The sequence below is a fragment of the Heptranchias perlo genome, chromosome 10 (genome assembly GCF_035084215.1).
Source record: "Heptranchias perlo isolate sHepPer1 chromosome 10, sHepPer1.hap1, whole genome shotgun sequence".
Classification (NCBI taxonomy): domain Eukaryota; kingdom Metazoa; phylum Chordata; class Chondrichthyes; order Hexanchiformes; family Hexanchidae; genus Heptranchias; species Heptranchias perlo.
This window is the reverse complement of record NC_090334.1, coordinates 1589547-1615649: the sequence shown is the minus strand read 5'-3', so window position 1 is coordinate 1615649 and position 26103 is coordinate 1589547. Positions and strand designations below refer to the sequence as shown.

Genomic DNA, 26103 nt, shown 5'->3' with positions numbered 1-26103 from the left:
TGACGCAAAGTAATTGTTCAACATGTCCGCCATTTCCCCATTGTCAATGACAATATCCCCACTTTCAGTTTTTAAGGGGCCAACACTGCTCCTGACCACCCTCTTTTTCCTAATGTAACTATAAAAGTTCTTTGTACTGGTTTTGATATCCCTTGCAAGTTTCTTTTCATACTCTCTTTTTGCAGCTCTTACTATCTGTTTTGTGACCCTTTGTATCTTTCCCATTCGCCAGGATCTGTGCCATTTTTTGCCTTTTTGTATGCCCTTTCCTTATGTCTTATACTGTCCCTTACCTCTTTAGTTGTCCATGGCTGTTTTTTTTGGCAAGTAGAATTCTTGCCCCTCAGGGTTCTTGCCCACAAACTGATTCTGTATCACGTTAAATGTTTCTTTAAACATTTCTCACTGATCATCAGTCGTTTTACCCATTAACAGATTTGCCCAGTTTATCGTGGACAGTCTCTGTCTCATCCCATTGATGTGGAGATGCCGGTGATGGACTGGGGTTGACAATTGCAAACAATTTCACAACACCAAGTTATAGTCCAACAAATTTATTTTAAATTCCACAAGCTTTCGGAGGCTTCCTCCTTCCTCAGGTGAACGGTGTGGAAATGAAATTTTCGAATCCTTCGCATTTGAAAATCACAGAACAATGCCTGGTGATTACTGCCCGTTGCCAAGGCAATCACAGTGAGCAGACAGAGAGGCGTCAACTAAAAGGCCACCCAATATACAAACCACCAAAAAAAGAGAGAGAGAGAGAGACAGACAGAGAGAGAGAGAAGGAAGACAGTCAATGACCCGTTATATTAAAAACAGATAACATTTATTCGCTGGTGGGGTTACGTGTAGTGCGACATGAACCCAAGATCCTGGTTGAGGCCGTCCTCATGGGTGCGGAACTTGGCTATCAATTTCTGCTCGACAATTTTGCGTTGTCGTGTGTCTCGAAGGCCGCCTTGGAGCATGCTTACCCGAAGGTCGGTGGCTGAATGTCCTTGACTGCTGAAGTGTTCCCCGACAGGGAGAGAACCCTCCTGTTTGGCGATTGTTGCGCGGCGTCCGTTCATCCGTTGTCGCAGCGTCTGCATGGTCTCGCCAATGTACCATGCTCTGGGGCATCCTTTCCTGCAACGTATGAGGTAGACAACGTTGGCCGAGTCACAGGAGTATGAACCGTGCACCTGGTGGGTGGTGTCCTCTCGTGTGATGGTGGTATCTGTGTCGATAATCTGGCATGTCTTGCAGAGGTTACCGTGGCAGGGTTGTGTGGTGTCGTGGACACTGTTCTCCTGAGAGCTGGGTAATTTGCTGCGAACGATGGTTTGTTTGAGGTTGGGTGGCTGTTTAAAGGCGAGTAGTGGAGGTGTGGGGATGGCCATAGCGAGGTGTTCGTCATCATTGATGACATGTTGAAGGCTGCGGAGAACATGGCGTAGTTTCTCCGCTCCGGGGAAGTACTGGACGACGAAGGGTACTCTGTTGGTTGTGTCCCATGTTAGTCTTCTGACGAGGTCTACGCGATTTTTCGCTGTGGCCCGTCGGAACTGTCGATCGACGAGTCGAGCGTCATATCCCGTTCTTACGAGGGCGTCTTTCAGCGTCTGTAGGTGTCCATCGCGTTCCTCCTCGTCTGAGCAGACCCTGTGTATTCGCAGGGCCTGTCCATAGGGGATGGCCTCTTTGACGTGGTTAGGGTGGAAGCTGGAAAAGTGGAGCATCGTGAGGTTGTCCGTGGGCTTGCGGTAGAGTGAGGTGCCGAGGTGCCCGTCTTTGATGGAGATTCGTGTGTCCAAGAAAGAAACTGATTCTGAGGAGTAGTCCATGGTGAGCTTGATGGTGGGATGGAACTTGTTGATGTTATCGTGTAGTCTCTTTAGTGATTCCTCACCGTGGGTCCATAGAAAGAAAATGTCGTCGATGTATCTGGTGTATAGTGTTGGTTGGAGGTCCTGTGCAGTGAAGAAGTCCTGCTCGAACTTGTGCATGAAAATGTTGGCGTATTGGGGTGCGAATTTGGTCCCCATGGCTGTTCCGTGTGTTTGGGTAAAGAACTGCTTATTGAAGGTGAAGACATTGTGATCCAGGATGATGGGGGTTTGTATATTCGGTGGCCTTTTAGTTGACACCTCTCTGTCTGCTCACTGTGATTGACTTGGCAACAGGCAGTAATCACCAGGCATTGTTCTGTGATTTTCAAATGCGAAGGATTCGAAAATTTCATTTCCACACCGTTCACCTGAGGAAGGAGGAAGCCTCCGAAAGCTTGTGGAATTTAAAATAAATTTGTTGGACTATAACTTGGTGTTGTGAAATTGTTTACAATTGTCATCCCATTGAAGTCGGCCTTACCCAAGTCTAGAATCTTAATAGCTAAATCACTTTTTTCCCTTTCAAACACTACATTGAACTCGATCATGTTATGATCACTATTGGATAGATGTTCGCGTACAGTTAAGCAGTTAACTAAATCTGGTTCATTACTCATTACTAAATCTAGTATGGCTTGCCCCCTTGTTGCCTCTAGGACATACTGCTGTAGAAAACTATCCCGGACACACTCAAGAAATTCACTACCTTTCTGACAGTTGCTAGTCTGCTTTTCCCAATCTTTGTGAAGGTTAAAGTCCCCCATTAAGACCACTATGCCTTTCTTACACGCTTGTCTAATCTCTGCATTTATACAATCTAGCACTTCACAGCTGCTGCCAGGGATCCTATACACAACTCCCACTATAGTTTTCGATCCTTTCCTATTTCTCAATTCAACCCATAAGGTCTCTGTTGGCTGCTTACCTCTCGTTATATCTATTTCATCTTCACAAAGGAAAGGGATGATCGGGACGTAGTAGTTAAAGAGGAGAGGTGTGAAATATTGGATAAGGTAAACATAACAAGAGAGGAAGTACTAGAGGGACTGGAATTCTTGAAAGTTGATAAGTCACCAGGGCCGGATGGATTGTTTCCTAGGCTACTGAAGCCAGGGAGGATCATTTTCCAATCCTCACTAGATACAGGGGAGGCACCGGAGGACTGGAAGACTGCAAACGTAGTGCCATTGTTTAAAAAGGGTACGAGGGACAGGCCGAACAATTATGGGCCGGTCAGTCTTACCTCGGTGGTGGGCAAACTATTAGAATCAATTCTGAGAGATAGGATAAACTGTCACTTGGAAAGGCATGGTTTAATCAGGGATAGTCAGCATGGATTTATTCAGGGAAAGTCATGCCTTACAAATCTGATTAAATTCTTTGAGGAAGTGACAAAGGAGGATTGATGAGGGTAGTGCAGTGGATGTTGTCTGCATGGATTTTAGTAATGCATTTGACAAGGTCCAGATGCCAGACTGGTCAAAAAGGTAAAAGCCCATGGGATATAGGGAAATGTGGTGAATTGGATCCAAAATTGGGTCAGTAACAGGAAACAAAGGGTAAAAGTCAATGGAAATCTTTGCAAATGGAAATCCGTTTCCAGTGGTGTGCCACAGGGCTCAGTGATGGGTCCCTTGCTGTTTGTGGTATATATTAATGATTTGGACTTGAATGTAGGGGGCATGATTGGAAAATTTGCAGACAACACAAAAATTGGCCATGTCGTTGATAGTGAAGAGGATAGCTGTAGACTCCAAGAAGATATCAATGGGTTGGTGGAGTGGGAGGAAAAGTGGCAAATGGAGTTCAACCCGGAGAAGTGTGAGGTAATGCACTTAGGGAAGGCAAACAGTAAAAGGGAATACGCAGTAAACGGGAATATATTGAGAGGGGTAGAGGAAGTGAGAGACCTTGGAGTGCATGTGCACAGGTCCCTGAAGGTGGCAGGCCAGGTAGATAAGGTTGTGAAGAAGGCATATGGAATGCTCTCCGTTATTAGCCGAGGTATAGAATACAAAAGCAGGGATGTAATGATGGAACTGTATAAAACGCTGGTACGGCCACAGCTGGAGTATTGTGCGCAGTTCTGGTCACCACATTACAGGAAAGACGTAACTGCTCTGGAGAGAGCGCAGAGAAGATTTACAAGAATGTTGCCAGGGCTTGAAAATTGCAGCTACAAGGAGAGATTGGATAGGTTGGGGTTGTTTTCCTTGGAGCAAAGGAGGCTGAGGGGTGACTTGATTGAGGTGTACAAAATTATGAGGGGCCCAGATAGAGTCGACAGGAGGAACCCGTTTCCCCTAGAGGAACTAGAGGACATAGATTTAAGCGGATTGGCAGAAGGATTAGAGGGGACATGAGGAAAAACTTTTTTTACCTAGAGGGTGGTAGGTGTTTGGAATTCATTGCCCAAATTGGTGGTAGAGGCAGGGACCCTCAACTCTTTTAAAAAGGTACCTGGACCTGCACCTAAAGTCCTGTATGCTGCAGGACTATAGACTGGATGCTGGAAGGTGGGATTCGAATGGGCACCTGGTTGTTCTTCGAGCCGGCGTGGACACGATGGGCCGAATGGCCCCCTTCTGTGCTGTATCTTTTCTATGGTTCTATGGATGGTGCAGGGCTTTAGATTCCTGGGGCATTGGAACCAGTTCTTGGGGAGGTGGGACCTGCACAGACTGGATTGTACCTCAATGGAGTTGGGACCAATGTCCTCGCCGGGAGGTTAGCTTAGGGTTTAAACTAATTTGGCAGGGGGATGGGCACCAGGATGTAGCACTGGAAAGGAGAAACAAGGGGTACAAAGGATCGGGGGAGAAAGACAGCACTAGAACAAGTAATAATACAGTATTAGGTGGGATGAGACTAAGAGAATTCATGAAAGTTTGAGATTGGTTTGTAGTGCATGTGTGTAAATGCACAAAGCGTAATATAAAAGGTTGGTGAGCTGCAGGCGCAAACAGCCACATGGGAATACGATGTTGACCATACGGAGATCTACTCATGGAGGCAGAAGGGATGGCCATGGTACTAAATGAGTACTTTGCATCTGTCTTTATCAAGGAAGAAAATGCTGCCAGAGTCTCAGTAAAAGAAAATATAGTTGAGATATTGGATGGGCTAAAAATTGATAAAAAAGAGGTACTAGAAAGGCTAGCTGTACTTAAAGTAGACAAGTCACCTGGTCCGGATGGGATGCATCCTAGGTTGCTTAGGGAAGTAAGGGTGAAAATTGCGGAAGTACTGTCCATAATCTTCCAAACATCCGTAGATACGGGGGTGGTGCCCAGGGATGAGGGGCTTTAGTTACGTGGATAGACTTGAGAAGCTGGGGTTGATCTCCTTGGAACAGAGACGGTTGCGAGGAGATTTGTCAGACTGAGCAACAGCAGGCAGACATGCCATTACAAACAGCATTGGAGCTGATCGGCAAGTCAAAGTATGTACAGAAATCACTAAAAGCTAGTGGGCAGGTACAAAAAATAATTTAAAAGGCTAATGGAATGTTAGCCTTCCTCTCAACGGGGTTGGAATATAAAAGGGATGGTAGTTTAAGACTGTGATGAGGAGGAATTTCTTCACACAGAGGGTTGTGAACCTTTGGAATTCTCTACCCCAGAGGGCTGCGGATGCTCAGTCGTTGAGTATATTCAAGGCGGAGATTGATAGATTTTTGGACTCTAGGGGAATCAAGGGATATGTGGATCCGGCGGGAAAGTGGGGTTGAGGTCAAGGATCCGCTTATTGAATTGAGGGGCCGTATGGCCTACTCTTGCTCCTATTTCTTATGTTCTTAAGTTATGCTACAGTTGTATAAAGCTCTGGTCAGACCACATCTGGGGTACTGCATTCTGTTCTGGGCACCGCATCTCAGAAAGGATATGATGTACTTGGAGGGGGAGCAGCACAGATTCGCCAGAATGATACCGGGGCTAAAAGGGTTAAATTATGAGGACAGGTTGCATAGACTAGGCTTGTATTCCCTCGAGTATAGAAGATTGAGGTGTTTACGATGAGGTCTGGATAGAGAGAAACTATTTCCTCAGAGTCCAGAACAAGAGGGAATAACCTTAAAATTAGAGCTAGGCCATTCAGGGGTGATGTCAGGAAGCACTTCTTTGCACAAAGGGTAGTGGAAATCTGGAACTCAGTTTTGAAATTTTCAATTGACCCCCTAGCATCCACAGCTTCTTGGGGGAAGAGAGTTCCAGATTTCCACTACCCCGTGTGGAAAAACTGCTTCCTGATTTCGTTCCTGAACGGCCTAACTCTAATTTTAAGATTAAGTCCCCTTGTTCTGGATTCCCCCACCGGAGGATATAGCTTATCCATATTTACCCGATCAATTTTGTCATTTTAAACACGTCAATCAGATCACCCCTCAACCTTCAGTGTGTGACAAACATGAGATGGACAACTTAAGTGTAACGGAGAAGAGGTATGCACATGCATATTTATATTAGAGATATAGATAGGTGGATTAGATGGTCCACATTTTAACTAAGAACAGTAAATAAAATGCAATTAATAAAACTCTCACTACAGCCACAATTAAGGCCACTGGTTATCAGCTGACAGGAGTTCCATTTATTGACCATTCCTAAATCCCCTTGCTACCCCATCTGAGATCAGATAACTCAGAAATTAAACCTGGGATCTTCCTGGTGTGTACGGCTCAGCCACTCATTGACTAAACTCACTGAGCATCGGGGAATTAAGTGAAGCTTTCAATAGCGAGGTTTAGGACCAGAGAGTGAAACTATTGTAACGTACCAGACCATTTAAATTCTTTATGTTGTTCCTTCCTAGTGACAGAATTCTTAACTTCTCTGGAAAACACGAGAAAATGGATAACATTTCACTTTTAAACATACAAAATTGAGGTGCAGGAAAAGACCAGCTGGTCCATCAAGCCTGCCCCACACTCAATGGCTGGAGCATCAGGTCTAGACACTTCCTACCTCCCAACCGCCATGTAATCTCCTGAGAGGGGGGAAAAAAAAACTGAGAAAAACCCAGGGACAATAAGGGAAAAATACTCTGGAAAATTCCTCTCTGACCCCCTCAAGCCATTGAAATAACATCTCAGTATATGCCACACAATTCTGAACAGAGTTGATGCTTCTGAATTTAGGGTTAAATCTGGTAATTATCCCCTGAAGATGGATTACAAAATAATATGATCCCAACAACATTCAAAAGACCAGCTTCAGTCCACTTATCTCCAGGTGATGCTCGAGCCACTTGCTCAGTCCGTCTCTCCCTGGACTGAATGGGCAGCAATGCGGAGAGCACCTTCAGTCATGTGTCACACCCTGATGACTGAACAAAGCTCCATGGGGCAGGAGTCGCTGAGGGTGCTGACCATGATCTGCATCAATCCCTTTTAACCATTTACTCTGTGAAGACAGATTCTGATTTTTCCGGAGAGCGCTGAACTTGTTCTTTCAAAATCAGCTTTCTGATTATGAATATTATCTTTTTCCTCGGACTACATCTGATTTTTTTTTAAAAACCTGAATTCAGGAAGGGAAAAATACAAAAAAAAACTTAAGTGTGGCTCGGAATGTGCGGCAAAGCAATAATTTACTCTCAGGGTCTAGTTGGCTTCCGTAAATAACTTGAGCTGTAATCTTGTTGTTTGGGACAGTAACTCAATTAAACTACTGCTCCAGTACCCATTGTTAAAGCACCTACTCACAGAAAGGAAGAAGTCCCATTGAAACCTGATAAAGTCAAAAGAACCAGTTTTCAATAGAAATTTTCAGGTAATAAAGGATCATTAGCAACAGCCAAGGGAGGAACTTGGAGGTGGTGCTGTTCCCATGCACCTGCTGCCCTTGTCCTTCTAGGTGCTGGAGGTCATGTGTTTGGGAGGTGCTGCCGAAGATGCTTTGGCGATTTTTTTTTTAAAAAGAAAATTCATTGAGGATGTAGCGTCGCTTACAAGGCCGGCATTTATTACCCACCCATAGTTGCCCTTGAGAAGGTGGTGGTGGTGGACTGCCTTTTGAACCGCTGCAGTAGCCTTTTGATGCAACTGAGTGGCTTGCTAGGCTACTTCAGAGTTAACCATGTTGGTGTGAGACTGAAGTCCCATATAAGCCAGACCGGGTAAGGACAGCAGGTTTCCTTCCCTAAATGACATTAGTGAACCGGTTTGTTTTTTTATGACAATCCAACAGCTTCATGGTCACTTTTACCAGCTTTTTATTTCCAGATTTTTTGAAACTGAATTCAATTTCTCCAACTGTCGTGGTGGGATTTGAACTCATGTTCTCTGGATTATTAGTCCAGTAACAGAACCACTACACTACCGGACCTGATCTTACTGCAGTGCATCCTGTAGATATTGCACACTGCAGCCACGGTACACCGGTGGTAGAAGGAGTGGATGTTTAAGCCAGTGGATGGTATCACAGACCTTCGAGAATGTGAGTCTGTGATTCTGTTTATAGGGATTAAGGAGCCAGCTTTACTAATGTAAGTGGAGCCGACACTGCATATTTGCTCTCTGTCGATCTCCAATAAAAGTGGAGCCAAGCAAGGGAGAGCAATAAACGAACATCGTTCTCCTAAATCTGGAAGCAATATAACTGAAAATAAAAGCACTTGAAAGAAAACATTAATAAAAGACACACACTTACTTAGTCCATTCAAATTCGCTATCTTTTCAATGCAGTTTGTTGAAAGGGACAACTTTCTGAAAAACAAGAGAAGGAATGTTTTACATTTGGGAGAACATTGCACAATGTTCCTTTTTTGTACCAACTGATTTGACCTGCACTTTTTTATCTATCTTATTTTATCCAGTTTGCCAACAATATTTCTACCTAAAATAACTGTGCCATTATGAACTTGAGGGTAGTAGGTCTGTGGAATTTGCTGCCCCGGGAAGCTGTGGAAGCTACATCATTAAATAAATTTAAAACAGAAATAGACAGTTTTCTAGAAGTAAAGGGAATTAGGGGTTACGGGGAGCGGGCAGGAAATTGGACATGAATTTAGATTTGAGATTAGGATCAGATCAGCCATGATCGAATTGAATGGCGGAGCAGGCTCGAGGGGCCGATTGGCCTACTCCTGCTCCTATTTCTTATGTTCTTAGATGCACATTTGCAAAAACAGCACTTCTGGGAATTGGTGGTTTGGACACTGGCCTTTCACTTCTGGAACGTGTATTCAATTCCAGCCATCAAACTGATGGAAAGTCTCCGTCTGCTGACTGCAAAAATCCGAGGCAAATCAGTTTGGGCAATCTTAACCCAGCTCCTCGTAGGCATGGACCTCCCACACACAACTGGCACTCTCACTCAACAGAGCATCCAGTGTAAGAAACAGAAAAATGCCACACTAAAAAGAAAAGGAAAAGAACTTGCATTTCTATAGCGTCTTTCACCACCTCAGGATGTCCCAAAGCGCTTTACAGCCAATGAAGTCTTACTTTTAAACATAGTCACTGTTGTAATGTAGGGAAATGCAGCAGCCAATTTGCGCACAGCAAAGTCCCATAAACAGCAATGAGATAAATGACCAGAATCTATTTTAGTGATGTTGGTTGAGGGATAAATATTGGCCAGGACACTGGGGAGAACTCCCCTGCCCTTCTTCCAATAGTGCCATGTGAGGGCAGACAGGTCTGTTTAACATCTCATCCAAAAGACGGCACCTCCGACAGTACAGTGCTCCCTCAGCACTGTACTGGAGTGTCAGCCAGGGTTACATGCTGAAGTCGCTGGACTGGGACTTGAGCCCATGACTTTCTGAATCAGAGGCGAGAGTGCCGCACTGAACCACAGCTGACACCCTGGTCACACTAGTGCAGTAGGTGGTGCTTGGTTAGGACTGAGGCACACGGTCAGTGGCAGAGTACTCTGTATCTAACCATGCCCTGCGAGGTAATAAGAGCCTGGTACAGAAATCATTCTAATCCCCAGCACCAACATCCCTTACCTCCACATACACAAAAAAAATCACAAACAAAAAAGCGTCTCTCTGACAGGCACTTACAACTAGAATGATTACGATCAGAACTGTTATGTCTACTCGTTGTTTGTTTTCAGGGAAGACTGCCAAAAATACATGTCTTTAATTAAATGGCTTCAAAATCCAAGGCAAAAACAAGGGAATCAAAATATCCATTAATTCTTGATTATTGCTCAAAATTGATGGGCCACACAACAAGCTCGTGAGGTCTTGTTAGTGTCAGAAATTAGCTCTGGAGGAAAAACTTTTTCAAATTCATTCTTGCGACATCGGAGTCGCAGGCAAGGCCGGCATTTAGTGCCCATCCCCAGTTGCCCCTTGAGAAGGTGGTGATGAGCCGCCTTCTTGAACCATTGCAGTTCGTGTGGTGAAGATTCTCCCACAGTGCTGTTAGGTAGGGATTTTGACCCAGCAGCGATGAAGGAATGGCGATATATGTCCAAATCAGGGTGGTGAGAGACTTGGACATAGCTCTGTAACCTCCTCCAGCCTTACAACCTTCTGAGATCTCTGCACTCCTCCAATTCTGGCCTCTTACGTAAACCCTGATTTTAAAATCACTCCACTATTGGCGGTTGTGCCTTCAGCTGCCGAGGCCCTAAGTTCTGGAATTCCCTCCTTAAACCGCTCTGTCCTCCTTTAAGACACTCCTTAAAACCTATCTGACCAAGTTTTTGGCCACCTGTCCTAATATCTTGTGTGGCTTGGTGTCAAATTTTTGTCTGATAACACTCCTGATAAGCGACTTGGGATGTTTTACTGCATTAAAGGCGCTACATAAATGCAAGTAGTTATTGATGTTGTTGGAGGGGAATGTGCAGGTGGTGTTGTTCCCATGCGCCTGCTGCCCTTGTCCTTCTAGGTGGTAGAGGTCGCAGGTTTGGGAGGTGCTGCCGAAGAAGCCTTGGCGAGTTGCTGCAGTACATCACAGAATCATAGAAAATTTGCAGCACAGGCGGCCATTCGGCCCATCGCGTCCACACCAGCTGAGAAACGAACCACCCAGCCTAATCCCACTTTCCCGCATTTGGTCCATAGCTCTATAGGTCACGGCTCTTCAGGTGCACATCCAGGTATTTTTTTTTTTAAATGAGTTGAGGGTTTCTGCCTCTACCACCCTCTCAGGCAGTGAGTTCCAGACCCCCACCACCCTCTTGGTGAAAAATTTTTCCTCAATTCTGCTCTAATCCTTCTACCAACCACTAAGTGCAGGGACTGCAGGGAGGACAAGCAAACTGACCACGGCACCGTGGTACAGGAAGCCGTTCAAGTGGGGGGAGTAAAAAGGAAGGTGGTTGTAGTAGGCGACAGTATAGTTAGGGGGATAGACACTGTTCTCTGCAGCCAGGAGCACGAGTCCCGAAGGTGCCAGGGTTAAGGACATCTCTTCCGGGCTGGAGAAGAACTTGGAGTGGGAGGGGGAGGATCCAGTTGTCGTGGTCCACGTAGGTACTAACGACATAGGTAGGACTAAGAAAAAGGTTCTGCTGAGAGAGTTTGAGCAGCAAGGGACTAAATTAAAAAGCAGAACCACAAAGGTAATAATCTCTGGATTACCTGAGCCACGAGCAAATTGGCACAGGGTCAATAGGATCAGGGAGATGAATGCGTGGCTCAAAGATTAGTGTGGGAGAAGTGGGTTTCGATTCGTGGGGCACTGGCACCAGTACTGGGGAAAGAGGGAGCTGTTCCATTGGGACGGACTACACCTGAACCATGCTGGGACCAGAGTTCTAGCGAATCCAATAACTAGGGAGGTAGATCGGGCTTTAAACTAAATAAGGGAGGGGGAGGGTCCCGGTGGAGAGATATCGAGAATGATAAAGAGAAAAGACAAAGAAGCAGTGCAGGAAAGTGATTGGGGTAAGGATAACCAGATTGGGTCAGGAAGGGACAGAGCATACAAACAAAAGAAAACAAATAGGGTCCGGGTAAGAAAAAATGGTAATAAGACAAATAGGGCCATAGTACAAAAAAATGTTAAGATGTCTAAAAATGTTAAAAAGACAAATCTAAAGGCACTGTATCTGAATGCACAAAGCATTCATAATAAGGTAGATGAATTAACAGCGCAAATAGATGTAACGGATATGATATAATTGCGATTACAGAGACATGGCTGCAGGGTGACCAAAGCTGGGAGCTGAATATCCAAGGGTATTCGATATTTAGGAAGGACAGGCAAAAAGGAAAAGGAGGTGGGGTGGCATTGTTAGTAAAGGATGAAGTCAGAGCAATAGTGAGAAAGGATATTGGCTCAGAAAATCAAGATGTAGAATCAGTCTGGGTGGAGTTAAGAAGCACCAAGGGGCAGAAAACACTGGTGGAAATTGTCTATAGGCCTCCAAACAGGAAATTAGAGATGCATGTAACAAGGGTACTACAGTAATCATGGGTGACTTTAATCTACATATAGACTGGCCAAACCAGCAATAATACTGTGGAGGATGAATTCCTGGAGTGTGTAAGAGATAGTTTTTAGACCAGTACGTTGAGGAGCCAACCAGGGAACAGGCTATCCTAGATTGGGTATTGTGCAAAGAGAAGGGGTTAATTAATAATCTTGTTGTGCGGGGTCCTTTAGGGAAGAGTGACCATAACATGATTGAATTCTTCATTAAGATGGAAAGTGAAGTAGTCCAATCCGAAACTAGGGTCCTAAATCTAAACAAAGGAAACTATGAAGGTATGAGGAGTGAGTTGGCTATGATAGATTGTGGAGCTTCATTAAAAGGCATGACAGTGGATAGGTAATGGCTAACATTTAAGGAACGAATGCATGAATTGCAACAATTATACATTCCTTTCTGGTGCAAAAACACAAAGGAAATGCAGCCCAACCATGGCTAACAAAAGAAATTAAGGATAGTATTAGATCCAAAGAGGAGTCATATAAAGTTGCCAGAAAAAGTAGCAAGCCTGAGGATTGGGACCAGTTTAGAATTCAGCAAAAAAGGTCCAAGAGATTGATTAAGAAGGGAAAAAAAAAAGAAGAGTATGAGAGTAAACTTGCAAGGAACATAAAAGTAGACTGTAAAAGCTTCTATAAGTATGTAAAAAGAAAAAGATTAGTGAAGACAAATGTAGGTCCCTTACAGTCAGAAACAGGAGAATTTATAATGGGGAACAGGGAAATGGCAGAGCAATTAAACAAATACTTTGGTCCTGTCTTCACGGAAGAGGACACAAATAACTGCCCAGAAATGCTAGGGAACCAAGGGACTAGTGAGAAGGAGGAATTAAAGGAAATTAGTATTAGTAAAGAAATAGTGCTGGAGAAATTAATGGGACTGAAAGCCAATAAATCACCAGGGCCTGATAATCTGCATCCCAGAGTACTAAAAGAGGTAGCCATGGAAATAGTGGATGCATTAGTTGTCACCTTCCAAAATTCTATAGATTATGGAACAGTTCCTGCAGATTGGAGGGTGGCAAATGTAACCCCATTCTTTAAAAAAGGGAGAGAAAACAGGGAATTACAGACCGGTTAGTCTAACATCAGTAGTAGCGAAAATGCTAGAGTCTATTATAAAGGCTGTGGTAACAGGACACTTAGAAAATATCAATGGGATTAGACAGAGTCAACATGGATTTATGAAAGGGAAATCATGTTTAACAAACCTACTGGAGTTTTTTGAGGATGTAACTGGCAGAATAGATAAGGGAGAACCAGTGGATGTGGTTTATTTGGATTTTCAGAAGGCCTTTGATAAAGTCCCACATAAGAGGTTAGTGTGCAAAATTAAAGCACATGGGATTGGTGGTAATATACTGGCATGGATTGAAAATTGGTTAACAGACAGGAAACAGAGAGTAGGAATAAATGGATCTTTATCGGGGTGGCAGGCAGTGACTAGTGGCGAACCGCAGGAATCAGTGCTTGGGCCCCAGCTATTCACAATATATATCAATGATTTGGACGAGGGAACCAAATGTAATATTTCCAAGTTTGCTGATGACAAAACTAGGTGGGATCGTGAGTTGTGAGGAGAATGCAAAGAGGCTTCAAGGCGATTTAGGCAAGTTGAGTGAGTGGGCAAATACATGGCAGTTGCAGTATAATGTGGATAAATGTGAAGTTATCCACTTCGGAAGGAAAACAGAAAGGCAGAGTATTATTTAAATGGTGATAGATTGTGGAATGTTGATGTACAAAGGGACCTGGGTGTCCTTGTACACGAGCCACTGAAAGCAAACATGCAGGTGCAGCAAGCAGTTAGGAAGACAAATGGTATGTTGGCCTTCACTGCAAGAGGATTTGAGTATAGGAGCAAGGATGTCTTACTGCAGTTATACAGGGCCTTGGTGAGGCCACACCTGGAGTATTGTGTGCAGTTGTGGTCTCCTTACCCAAGAAAGGATATACTTGCCATAGAGGGAGTGCAGCAAAGGTTCACCAGACTGATCCCTGGGATGGCAGCACTGTCATACGAGGAGAGATTGGGTCGACTCGGCCTGTATTCACTCGAGTTTAGAAGAATGAGAGGAGATCTCATTGAAACATAAAATTCTGACAGGGCTAGACAGACTGGATGCAGGGAGGATGTTTCCCCTGGCTGGGGGGGTCCAGAACAAGGGGTCACAGTCTCAGGATAGGGGGTAGGACATTTAGGACTGAGATGAGGAGAAATATCTTCACTCAGAGGGTGGTGAACCTGTGGAATTCTCTACCACAGAAAGCTGTGGAGGCCAAGTCATTGAATATATTTAAGAAGGAGCTAGATAGATTTCTAGACACAAAAGGCATCAAGGAGTATGGGGAAAGAGCAGGAATATGGTATTGAGATAGGGGATCAGCCATGATCATACTGAATGGCGGAGCAGGCTCGAAGGGCCGAAAGGCCTACTCCTGCTCCTATTTTCTATGTTTCTATGTTTAAATCTATGCCCCCTGGTTATTGACCCCTCCGCTAAGGGGAATAGGTCCTTTCTATCCACTCTATCTAGGCCTCTCACAATTTTGTACATCTCAATCAAATCACCCCTCAGCCTCCTCTGTTCCAAGGAAAACAACCCCAGCCTATCCAATCTGTCATCAGAGCTAAAACTCTCCAGTTGTGGCAACATCCTCGTAAATCTCCTCTGTACCCTCTCTAGTGTAATTACATCCTTCCTGTAATGTGGTGACCAGAACTGTACACATTACTCAAGCTGTGACCTAACTAGTGTTTTATTCAGTTCCAGCATAACAACCCTGCTTTTATATTCTATACCTCGGCTAATAAAGGAAAGTATTCCATATGCCTTCTAACCACCTTATCTACCTGTCCTGCTACCTTCAAGGATCTGTGGTCATGCACTCCAAGGTCCCTCACTTCCTCTACACCTCTCAGTATCCTCCCATTTATTGTGTATTCCCTTGCCTTGTTTGCTCTCCCAAATGCATTACCTCACACTTCTCTGGATTGAATTCCATTTGCCACTTTTCTGCCCATCTGACCAGTCCATTGATATCTTCCTGCAGTCTGCAGCTTTCCTCCTCACTATCAACCACACGGCCTAGCTTTGTGTCATCCGCAAATTTCTTAATCATTCCCCCTACATTTAAGTCCAAATCATTAATATATACTACAAAAAGCAAAGGACCTAGTACCGAGCCCTGCGGCACCCCACTGGAAACAGCCTTCCAGTTGCAAAAACACCCGACCATTACCCTTTGCTTCCCGCCACTGAGCCAATTTTGGATCCAATTTGCCACATTCCCTTGGATCCCATGGGCTTTTACTTTTTTGATCAATCTGCTATGTGGGACCTTGTCAAAAGCCTTGCTAAAATCATGTACACTACATCAATTGTGCTACCCTCATCGATCCTCCTTGTCACCTCCTCAAAAAATTCAATCAAGTTAGTCAGACACGACCTCCCCTTAACAAATCTGTGCTGACTGTCCTTGATTAGTCCGTGACTTTCTAAGTGACAGTTTATCCTGTCGATCGTACACACTGCAGCCACGGTGCGCCAGTGGTGGAGGGTGTGGGCGTTTAAACCAGTGGATGGAGTGCCGATCAACTGGACTGCTTTATCCTGGAGCTTCTTGAGTGTTGTTGGAACTGCACCCATCCAGGCAAGTGGAGAGTATTCCATCACACTCCTGACTTCTGCCTTGTAGATGGTGGGGGGGGGCTTTGGGGAGTCACTCACCACAGAATACCCAGCCTCTAACCTGCTCTAGTCGCCATGACATTTGCAAAGATAATTGACCAAAAGAGTTTGTACCACCAGTCTTATCAGACAGCCCAAGAATTCCTGACTACATTTCCAAGAGGACACTTGTATTGAGTTTGGATAGTTACAATACCAAGAAAAGAAATGAAGACACATTTTCTGGTATTGATAATTTTGTGCTTCCAAGACCAATTGCTGTGAGAGTGCAAATGGGGAACTGAGGGAAAAGGAGAAAGGAACAATTGTTTTCTAAACCAAAACAGAAATTGTTCCAAAAAAATAGGTGTGCGGATAGTGCCGGGGGTGTTTTATAATCCAGGGTTTACAATATTGATTACGATAAACAATTGATTTTTGATCAGGATTTGAGTGCTAACAGGTTTAATTTCTACTGAGGTTCTCCACCTCAAGCAGGGTGGTGAATGGGGTGCTACAATTAGCCTCAGTACTCCTGGGTTTGGGGGTGAAATCAGCCAGCGTTCCTGCCCCCTATTGATGGCTGAAAGTGGATATGCATACACATCAGGGGGCACGATCAGACTTCACTGTGACACTCCTCGTGATAAAATAGCCCAACAGAATTTGCCTCGGCTCAGAGATAAAGAATGCCCACTTCGGCAAGATAAGCAATGCCAGTAGAACCATATCCCAACCCCAATCAGGGCCTGCGGGAGAGAGAAGAGGAGAAACCTTGGAGACGTTATGGTTTTCAGCATAAAAATATACATTTTAAGGAAAGAAAGACTGGTAGAAGCAAGACGTGTAAATAAGCGCTCAAGATTCCACCTGGTAAAACTTACTCGCAATTACTCAAAGTAGAGAGGGATGCATCCATCTTTTCAATAGGTGGGACCTGGCCGTATAACTTCACCTCCAAAGCTTCAGCTGCCTTCTCACCGGACTTTTCCTCCTGAAAATCATGAATCACCCAACCTTGTCATCATTTCTGTTCTTGAGACAAATCATTTGTTACTATCCCTCCTTGTTTTCAAATCCCTCCAGGGCCTCGCCCCTCCCTATTTCTGTAACCTCCTCCAGCTCTACAACCCTCCGAGATCTCTGCGCTCCTCCAAATCTTGCCTCTTGCGCAACCCCTCTTTCCATTGGAGTCGACCATTGGCGGCCGAGCCTTCAGTCGCCTAGGCCTAAGCTGTCGAATTCCCTTCCTAAACCTCTCTCTCTCTCTCTCTCTCTCTCCCCTCCTTTAAGACACTCCTTAAAACCTACTTCTTTGACTAAGCTTTTGGTCACCTGTCCTAATATCTCCTTATGTGGCTCGGTGTCAACAGTGAAAGGGCATCCCAGCTAAGCCTGATCCTGTTCTCACCTGATGTCCATTCAAGCACACTCACCAGCAGCAGCAGTCATCTACTGGAGAGATGGCAACTGCGAGGAGGTAAAAGGTGGTTGGATATTTACCCTGTTAGTTGTCAATTTGATAGCAACAGAGAGGATTCAAAATAAGGCCGCCCCTTGGACCCTGCCAGAATACATGAGAAACAGTGGTATGAGCTACCAGGCAGGGCACGTGTAAGTGTGTACAGGTCGTCAAAATTTCCATTCAAATATATACACTGAATCCAATGCTTATATTATATATGGTACCAAGACACCCATCTCCAGTTTGTGCAGTGTTAGCTGGGCTCCACAATGCAGCTTGGTACTCTTGGGATGGGGTGCGGAGAATCAGCCACTGATCGCTACCCAGCCCATGATACCAAACCCTGCTTCTTGTAAGGACTCTAATTCCATTCTCCCAGTTTCTCCATCACATCTGTTCCGACTGTGCCACCTTCCACACCAGTACTTCCAGATACGTCGTCTTCTTCCTCAACTGAGGATTCCTCTCCAGTGGTTGACAGGGCCCTCGACCGTGTCCGTCCGATTTCCTGCACTTCTGCCCTCACCCCTTCCCTTCCCTCCCAGAACCACGATAGGGTCCCCTTGTCCTCACCCAAAAGATGGGTCTAGAGGAGCTGTAAATGGCAACATCAGAACCATTGCCAGCACTTGCTATCTGAAAAAATGGGCCATCCCCTATGGACAGGCCCTACGAATACACAGGATCTGCTCAGACGAGGAGGAACGCGATGGACACCTACAGACGCTGAAAGACGCCCTCGTAAGAACGGGATATGACGCTCGACTTGTCGATCGACAGTTCCGACGGGCCACAGCGAAGAATCGCATAGACCTCCTCAGAAGACAAACACGGGACGCAACCAACAGAGTACCCTTCGTCGTCCAGTACTTCCCTGGAGCGGAGAAACTACACCATGTTCTCCGCAGCCTTCAACATGTCATCGATGACGACGAACACCTCGCTAAGGCCATCCCCACGCCTCCACCACTCGCCTTTAAACAGCCACCCAACCTCAAACAGACCATCGTTCGCAGCAAGTTACCCAGTTTTCAGGAGAACAGCGTCCACGACACCACACAACCCTGCCACGGCAACCTCTGCAAGACATGCCAGATCATCGACACGGATACCAACATCACACGAGAGGACACCACCCACCAGGTACATGGTTCATACTCCTGTGACTCGGCCAACGGTGTCTACCTCATACGTTGCAGGAAAGGATGCCCCGGAGCATGGTACATTGGCGAGACCATGCAGACACTGCGACAACGGATGAACGGACACCGCGCAACAATCGCCAGACAGGAGGGTTCCCTCCCAGTCGGGGAACACTTTAGCAGTCAAGGACATTCAGCCGCCGATCTTCGGGTAAGCGTTCTCCAAGGCGGCCTTCGAGACACACGACAACGCAAAATCGTCGAGCAGAAGTTGATAGCCAAGTTCCGCACCCATGAGGACGGCCTCAACCGGGATCTTGGGTTCATGTCACGCTACACGTAACCCCACCAGCAAAAAGGGGGAAAAAAATTATGTTTTTTAATATATTCTCTCTCTCTCTGCCATTTTGGGTTTCTTTCTGCCTGTCTGTGTAATTGACACAATGTATATCCAGTGTACTGGGACGTGCTGTTCTCTGTGACTGGCCTGTTTGAATAACAACGACACCTTTTGATTGGTGTGATGCTGTCCCAGCATAGTATAAGATATGCGATTTGAGAACCTTTTCACTCATTCATCTGACGAAGGGGATAATCTCCGAAAGCTTGTGATTTTAAAATAAATTTGTTGGACTATAACCTGGTGTTGTAAGATTCCTTACATTTGAAAAAATGGGAGCAGTAATTATGATCTGAAGTTATTGAAATCAATTTTGAGTCCTGAAGGTTGTAAAGTGCCTAAACAAAAGATGAGATGCTGTTCCTCGAGCTTCCATTGAGCTTCATTGCAACAGTGTAAGAGGTCGAGGACAGAAAGGTCAGAGTGGGAGGGGGATGCGGAATTAAAACAGCAAGCGGCCGGCAGGTCAGAGTCACGCTTGTGGACTGAACAGAGGTTACATCCCACCAGCCTCCACATACAACGTATCATCCAACACCATACACAGCTTCCCCTCCGCTCCCCTTTCAGCATTCTGAAGGGACCACTCCCTTCGCGACACCCTGGTCCACTCTTCCATCACCCCCAACACCCGCTCTCCTCCCCACGGCACCTTCCCGTGCGAGCGCAGGAGATGCAACACCTGCCCCTTCACCTCCTCCCTTCCCAACATCCAGGGCCCCCAACACTGCTTCCAGGTGAAACAGCAGTTTACTTGCACTTCTTTCAATTTAGTATACTGTATCCACCACTCGCAATGAATTCTCCTCTACACTGGGGAGACCAAACAAAGACTGGGTGACTGCTTTGCTGAACAAGTGTGACCCTGAGTTTCCGGTCGCTTTCCATTTTAATTCTCTGTCCCACTCCCACTCTGACCTCTCTGTCCTCGGCCTCCTACACTGTTCCAATGCAGCTTAACGGAAGCTGAAGAAACAGCACCTCATCTTTTGTTTAGGCACTTTACAACCTTCCAGACTCAACATTGATTTCAATTAACTTCAGATCATAACTACTGCTCCCATTTTTTTCAAGACAGGTGCTGGTAATGGTTCTGCTGTTGCCATTTACATCTCCTCTAGACCCATCTATTGTTTCTTTACTTGTCCCATCACCATCTTCCTTGCCTTGCACCATCATGTGTCATCAAAATTAAAGCCCATGGAATAAAAGGGGCGGTAGCAACATGGATACAGAATTGGCTAAGTGACAGGAAACAGAGAGTAGTGGTGAGCGGTTGCTTTTCGGACTGGAGAGAGGTGTACAGTGGTGTTCCCCAGGGGTTGGTGCTGGGACCACTGCTTTTCTCGATATATATTATTGACTTGGACTTGGGTGTACAGGGCACAATTTCCAAATTTGCAGATGACACAAAACTTGGAAGGGTAGTGAACAGTAAGGAGGATAGTGATAGACTTCAAGAGGACATAGACAGGCTGGTGACACGGGCAGATGAAATTTAACGCAGAAAAATGCAAAGTGATACATTTCGGTAGGATGAACGAGGACAGGCAATATAAACCAGAGGTCACAACTCTAAAAGGGGTACAGGAACAGAGAGATCTGGGGGTATAGGTGCACAAATCGTTGAAGGTGGCAGGGCAGGTTGAGAAAGAGGTTAAAAAAGCATACGGGATCCTTAGAGAGGGTGCAGATGAGATTTACTAGAATGGTTCCAGGCATGAGGCACTTCAGTTACGTGGATAGACTGGAGAAACTGGAGTTGTTCTCTTTGGAACAGAGAAGGTTGCGAGGAGATTTGATAGAGGTATTCAAAATCATGATGGGTCTAGACCGAGTAGAGAGAAACTGTTCCCATTGGTGGAAGGGTCAAGAACCAGAGGACATAGATTTAAGGCAATTGGCAAAAGAACCAAAGGTGACATGAGGAAAATCTTTTTTTACACAGAGAGTGGTTAGGATCTGGAATGCACTGCCCGAGGGGGTGGTGGAAGCAGATTCAATCATGGCCTTCAAAAGGGAACTGGATAAGTACTTGAAAGGAAAAAATTTGCAGGGCTATGGGGAGAGGGCGAGGGAGTGGGACTAGCTGGATTGCTCTTGCATACAGCCTGCACGGACTCGATGGGCCGAATGGCCTCCTTCTGTGCTGTAACCTTTCTATGATTCTATATACCGCCTTTAACGTAGTAAAACATCCCAAGGTGCTTCACAGGACCATTATCAGTGTCAAATATTTGAGGGGACGACGAGGTAAGTTTTAAAGGAACTTGTTAAAGGAGGAGAGGTAGAGAGGCGGAGAGGTTTAAGGAGGGAATTCCAGAGCTTAGGGCCTAGGCAGCTGAAGGCACAGCCGCCAATGGTGGAGCGATAAAAATCGGGGATGCGCAAGAGGCCAGAATTGGAGGAGTGCAGAGATCGCGGAGGATTGTAGGGCTGGAGGAGGTTACGGAGATAGGGAGGGGCGAAGCCATGGATGGATTTGAAAACAAGGATGGGAATTTTAAAATCGAGGCGTTCCCGGACCGGGAGCCAATGTAGGTCAGTGAGCACAGGGGTGATGGGTGAACGGGACTTGGTGCGAGTTAGGATACGGGCAGCAGAGTTTTGGATAAGCTTAAGTTTATACAGGGTGGAAGATGGGAGGCCGGCCAGGAGAGCATTGGAATCGTCAAGTTTGGAGGTAACAAAGGCATGGATGAAGGTTTCAGCAGCAGATGAGCTGAGTTGGGGCGGAGCCGGGCAATGTTACAGAAGTAGGCGGTCAGAAAGGAGTAAAGGAGGCAGAAAGGGGTACGAAAGGGGGCTGAAAGGGGTAAGAAAAAGGGCAGAGACGGGCGATGTTGGGGATGAATATTTTGCATCTGACTTCATTGGAGAAGAGGATGCTACCAATGTAGCAGTAAAGGAGGTAGTGCTGGTAATGGACAGGATAAAAATAGTTAAAGAGGAGGTACTTAAAAGATTGGCAGTACTCAATGTAGAAAAGTCACCTGTTCCAGATGGAATGCATCCTCAGTTAATGAAGAAAATAAGGGTAAAAATTGAGGAGGTCCTGGCCACAATCTTCCTATCCTATCCGGAGGACTGGAAGATTGCAAATTTTATACCCTGTTCAAAAAAAGGAAGAGGGATATTACGGGCCAGTCAGCCTAATGTCGGTATGGGGAAACTTGTAAAGACAATAATCCGTGATAAAATTAATTGACGTTTGGAAAATAAATGAATGTCAGGATTTGTTAATGGAAAATCGTGTTTGACTAACTTGATTGAGTTCTTTGATGAACGGAGAGGGTCGATGAGGGTAGTGCGGTTGATGTTGTGTATTTGGACTTTCAAAAGGCATGTGATAAAGTACCACATAGTAGACTTGTAAGCAAAATTAATGACCGTGGGATTAAAGGGACAGTGGTAGCATGGATACAAAATTGGCTAAGGAACAGAAATCAAAGAGTAGTGGTGAACGGTTGTTTTTCAGACCAGAGGGAGTGCAACGAAGGTTTACCAGTCTGATTCCTGGGATAGCAGGACTGACGTATGAGGAGAGATTGGGTCGACTAGGCCTATATTCACTAGAGTTTAGAAGAATGAGAGGTGATCTCATCGAAACATATAAGATTCTAACAGGACTAGACAGACTAGATGCAGGGAGGATGTTTCCAATGGCTGGGGAGTCCAGAACCAGGGGTCACAGTCTCAGGATACGGGGTATACCATTTAGAAACGAGATGAGGAGAAATTGCTTCACTCAGAGGGTGGTGAACCTGTGGAATTCTCTACTACAGAAGGCAGTGGAGGCCAAGTCATTAGATGTATTCAAGAAGGAGATAGATATATTTCTTAATGCTAAAGGGATCAAGGGATATGGGGAAAAAGCGGTAACAGGGTACTGAGTTAGACGATCAGCCATGGTCATTTTGAATGGTGGAGCAGGCCCGAAGGGCCGAATGGCCTACTCTTGCTCCTATTTTCTATGTTTCTATGTAAATCTGTAGCCTCTGGTTCTTGACCCTTCCTAAAGTGCGGTGCCCAGAACTGGACACAATACTCCAGTTGTGGCTGAATCAGTGTTTTATAAAGGGTCATCATAATTTCCTTGCTTTTGTACTCTATGCCTCTATTTATAAAGCCCAGGATCCCTTATGCTTTTTTAACCGCTTTCTCAACCTGTCCTGCCACTTTCAAAGATTTGTGCACATATACCCCTGGGTCTCTGTTCCTGCACCCCCTTTAGAATTGTACCTTTTAGTTTATATTGCCTCTCCTCGTTCTTACTGCCAAAATGCATCACTTCGCACTTCTCTGCGTTAAATTTCATCTGCCACGTGTCCGCCAATGCCACCAGCCTGTCAATATCCTCTTGAAGTCTATCACTGTCCTCCTCACTGTTTACTGCACTTCCCAGTTTTGTGTCACCTGCAAATTTTGAAATTGTGCCTCGTACACCCAAGTCCAAGTCATTAATGTATATCAAAAAAAAATCGATCCCTGGGGATCATCACTGTATACCTACAGAGATGTTCAAAATCATGAAGGGTTTTGATAGAGTAAATAAGGAGAAACTGTTTCCAGTGGCAGAAGAGTCAGTAACCAGAGGACACAGATTTAAGATAATTGGCAAAAGAACCAGAGGCGAGATCAGGAAAAACACAGGGAGTTGTTATGATCTGGAATGCACTGCCTGAAAGGACGGTTGTAAACAATTTTACAACACCAAGTTATAGTCCAGCAATTTTATTTTAAATTCACAAGCTTTCGGAGGCTTCCCCCTTCCTCAGGTGAACGATGTGAAAAAAAATTTTTTCACATCGTTCACCTGAGGAAGGGGGAAGCCTCCGAAAGCTTGTGAATTTAAAATAAAATTGCTGGACTATAACTTGGTGTTGTAAAATTGTTTACAATTGTCAACCCCAGTCCATCACCGGCATCTCCACATCATGAAAGGACGGTGGAAGCAGATTCAATAATAACTTTCAAAGAGGGAATTGGATAAATACTTGAAGGGAAAAAATTGCAGGGCTATGGGGAAAGAGCAGAGGGGTGGGACTAATTGGGTAGCTCTTTCAGCGAGCCGGCACAGGCACGATGGGCCGAATGGAGTAAAGGGGCTGAATAGGGGTGGAAAGGTACTAAAGGGGGGCAAGCAGAAAGGGGCAAAGGGGCAGCCAGAAACGGGTAAAGGGGGGCAAGCAGAAAGGGGTAAAGGGGGCAGCCAGAAAGGGGTAAAGGGGCAGCCAGAAAGGGGTAAAGGGGGCAGCCAGAAAGGGGTAAAGGGGGCAGCCAGAAAGGGGTAAAGGGGGGCAGAAAGGGGTAAATGGGGCCAGAAAGGGAGAGGTGGCACCGATTGCGGGGGCCTGGGGCCGATCTGTCTCTCTCACCAGGTCCGGGGGTCGCTGAGTGTCGGGCGGCTGCTACTCACCCACTTGGCCAGAGCCTCTTTGATGGTGGTCGCTTTGGCCTAGAGAAAGAAAAGAGAAAAGTCCGCGTTATTAGGAGCCGGGGCGCGGGGGATAGTAATACCGCGGGGGGGCCGGGGGCCCGGGGACCGACACTCACCATCCTCCGCCGGCCGCCGCTGTGCTGCGGTTGCTATGCACACGGGAAGCACCGCGCATGCGCGTCTCCTCACGGGCTCCGAGGGGGCGGGGCTTGAACCCACCAATAAAGCGTCTTAAAGGGGCACTGCACCTCGAGCACTGGCCATTGTACACCTGTATAACATAGCTATATAATGTGGAGAATCATATAGAGAGACCGGTGCGGGCCAATAGCGCTAATTGGGAATCCAGGTGTGGGTGATTCAGAATCCAGGTGTGGTTAATTGGGAATCCAGGTGTGGCTAATTCAGAATCCAGGTGTGGCTAATTCAGAATCCAGGTGTGGTTAATTGGGAATCCAGGTGTGGTTAATTGGGAATCCAGGTGTGGTTTATTGGGAATCCAGGTGTGGTTTATTGGGAATCCAGGTGTGGTTTATTGCATTTATTATTAGTAAATAAAAAATGAGAAATGGACACTGTAGTTGGACATGTGATCTCAATACTCATATTCACGTCCAAACAGATGGGTGCAGAATTAAAGGATCATGCCAGCAGTTCCCCTTGTATCCGATCACCTGTGCAATCAGAGAGAGAGGAAGCGTGAAGGAGGCCAGATATCTGGAATTTTACTTCCATTTAACCAATCCCCATTGGGGCTATTGAAAGAGAGGACCAGTACAGGACTAAAGGGGCAGCAACTCACTATGTGAACGAAATAAAAGCATGTTTAACAGTACGGAGCAGCTATCTTTTACAGAAGCAAATTATTGTGTGTCAGCTTGGCTCAGCAGCAGTAGTTGCGCCTCTGAGTCAGAAGGTCATGGATTAAAGCCCCAATCCAGAGACTTGAGCACAAAACCCAGGCTGACACTTCAATGCAGTACTGAGGGAGTGCTGCACTGTCGGAGGTGCCGTCTTTCAGATGAGACGTTAAACCGAGGTCCTGCCTGCCTGCTCAAGTTATCTGGCTTATTCAAAGAAGAGCAAGTGCTCCTGGTGTCCTGGGCCAACATTCAACATTTCGCAAAGTCTGTGATAGGGTGGAGGGCAGGAGCGATGAAATGACAAAAAGGATGACAAAAATGACAAAAATGACAAAAAGTGCAAGGCAAAAGGGGGTGATAACAGGACAAGTATAGAATCAAAAGCAAAATACTGCGGATGCTGGAAACCTGAAATAAAAACAGAAATTGCTGGAAATACTCAGCAGGTCAAGCAATGTCTGTGGAGAAAGAAACCGAGTTAACGTTTCAGGTCGATGACCTTTTGTCAGAACAGAAACAAAAGGTGGGTCCAGAGGAGGTGTCAATGGTTACAGCAGAATAGCAGAGGGGAAGGGAAGTATGGACAATCTGTCTCCCGTGGCCGGGAGTGTGGCGGAGAAAGTTGGGTAGACCCAGGGGTTTAGACCACCCCCCCGTGTACCGATAGACTATCCCCCCAACCCAAACACCAGCCCACACCTCTCCCACCCACCCAAACACCAGCCCACACCTCCCCCACCCCCCAAACACCAGCCCACACCTCCCCCACCCCCCCAAACACCAGCCCACACCTCCCCCACCCTCCTAACTCCAGCCCACACCTCCCCCACCCCCCCAAACACCAGCCCA

At 45.8% G+C, this 26103-nt stretch overlaps 1 protein-coding gene across 1 annotated transcript in view; it reads right to left on the bottom strand.

Moving 5' to 3' along the window:
- Positions 1 to 24569, bottom strand: part of dnal1 (dynein, axonemal, light chain 1) — a 41334-nt gene extending 16765 nt beyond the window's left edge. Inside the window, exons 1-5 of the mRNA XM_067990957.1 lie at positions 24508 to 24569; positions 24371 to 24409; positions 16829 to 16938; positions 8525 to 8580; positions 6651 to 6706 (exon numbers count right to left, since the gene is read on the bottom strand). Coding sequence (XP_067847058.1) covers positions 6651 to 6706; positions 8525 to 8580; positions 16829 to 16938; positions 24371 to 24409; positions 24508 to 24510 — 264 coding nt within the window. The 5' untranslated portion in view covers positions 24511 to 24569. The remainder of the gene's footprint in view (positions 1 to 6650; positions 6707 to 8524; positions 8581 to 16828; positions 16939 to 24370; positions 24410 to 24507) is intronic.
- Positions 24570 to 26103: the final 1534 nt, after the last annotated feature.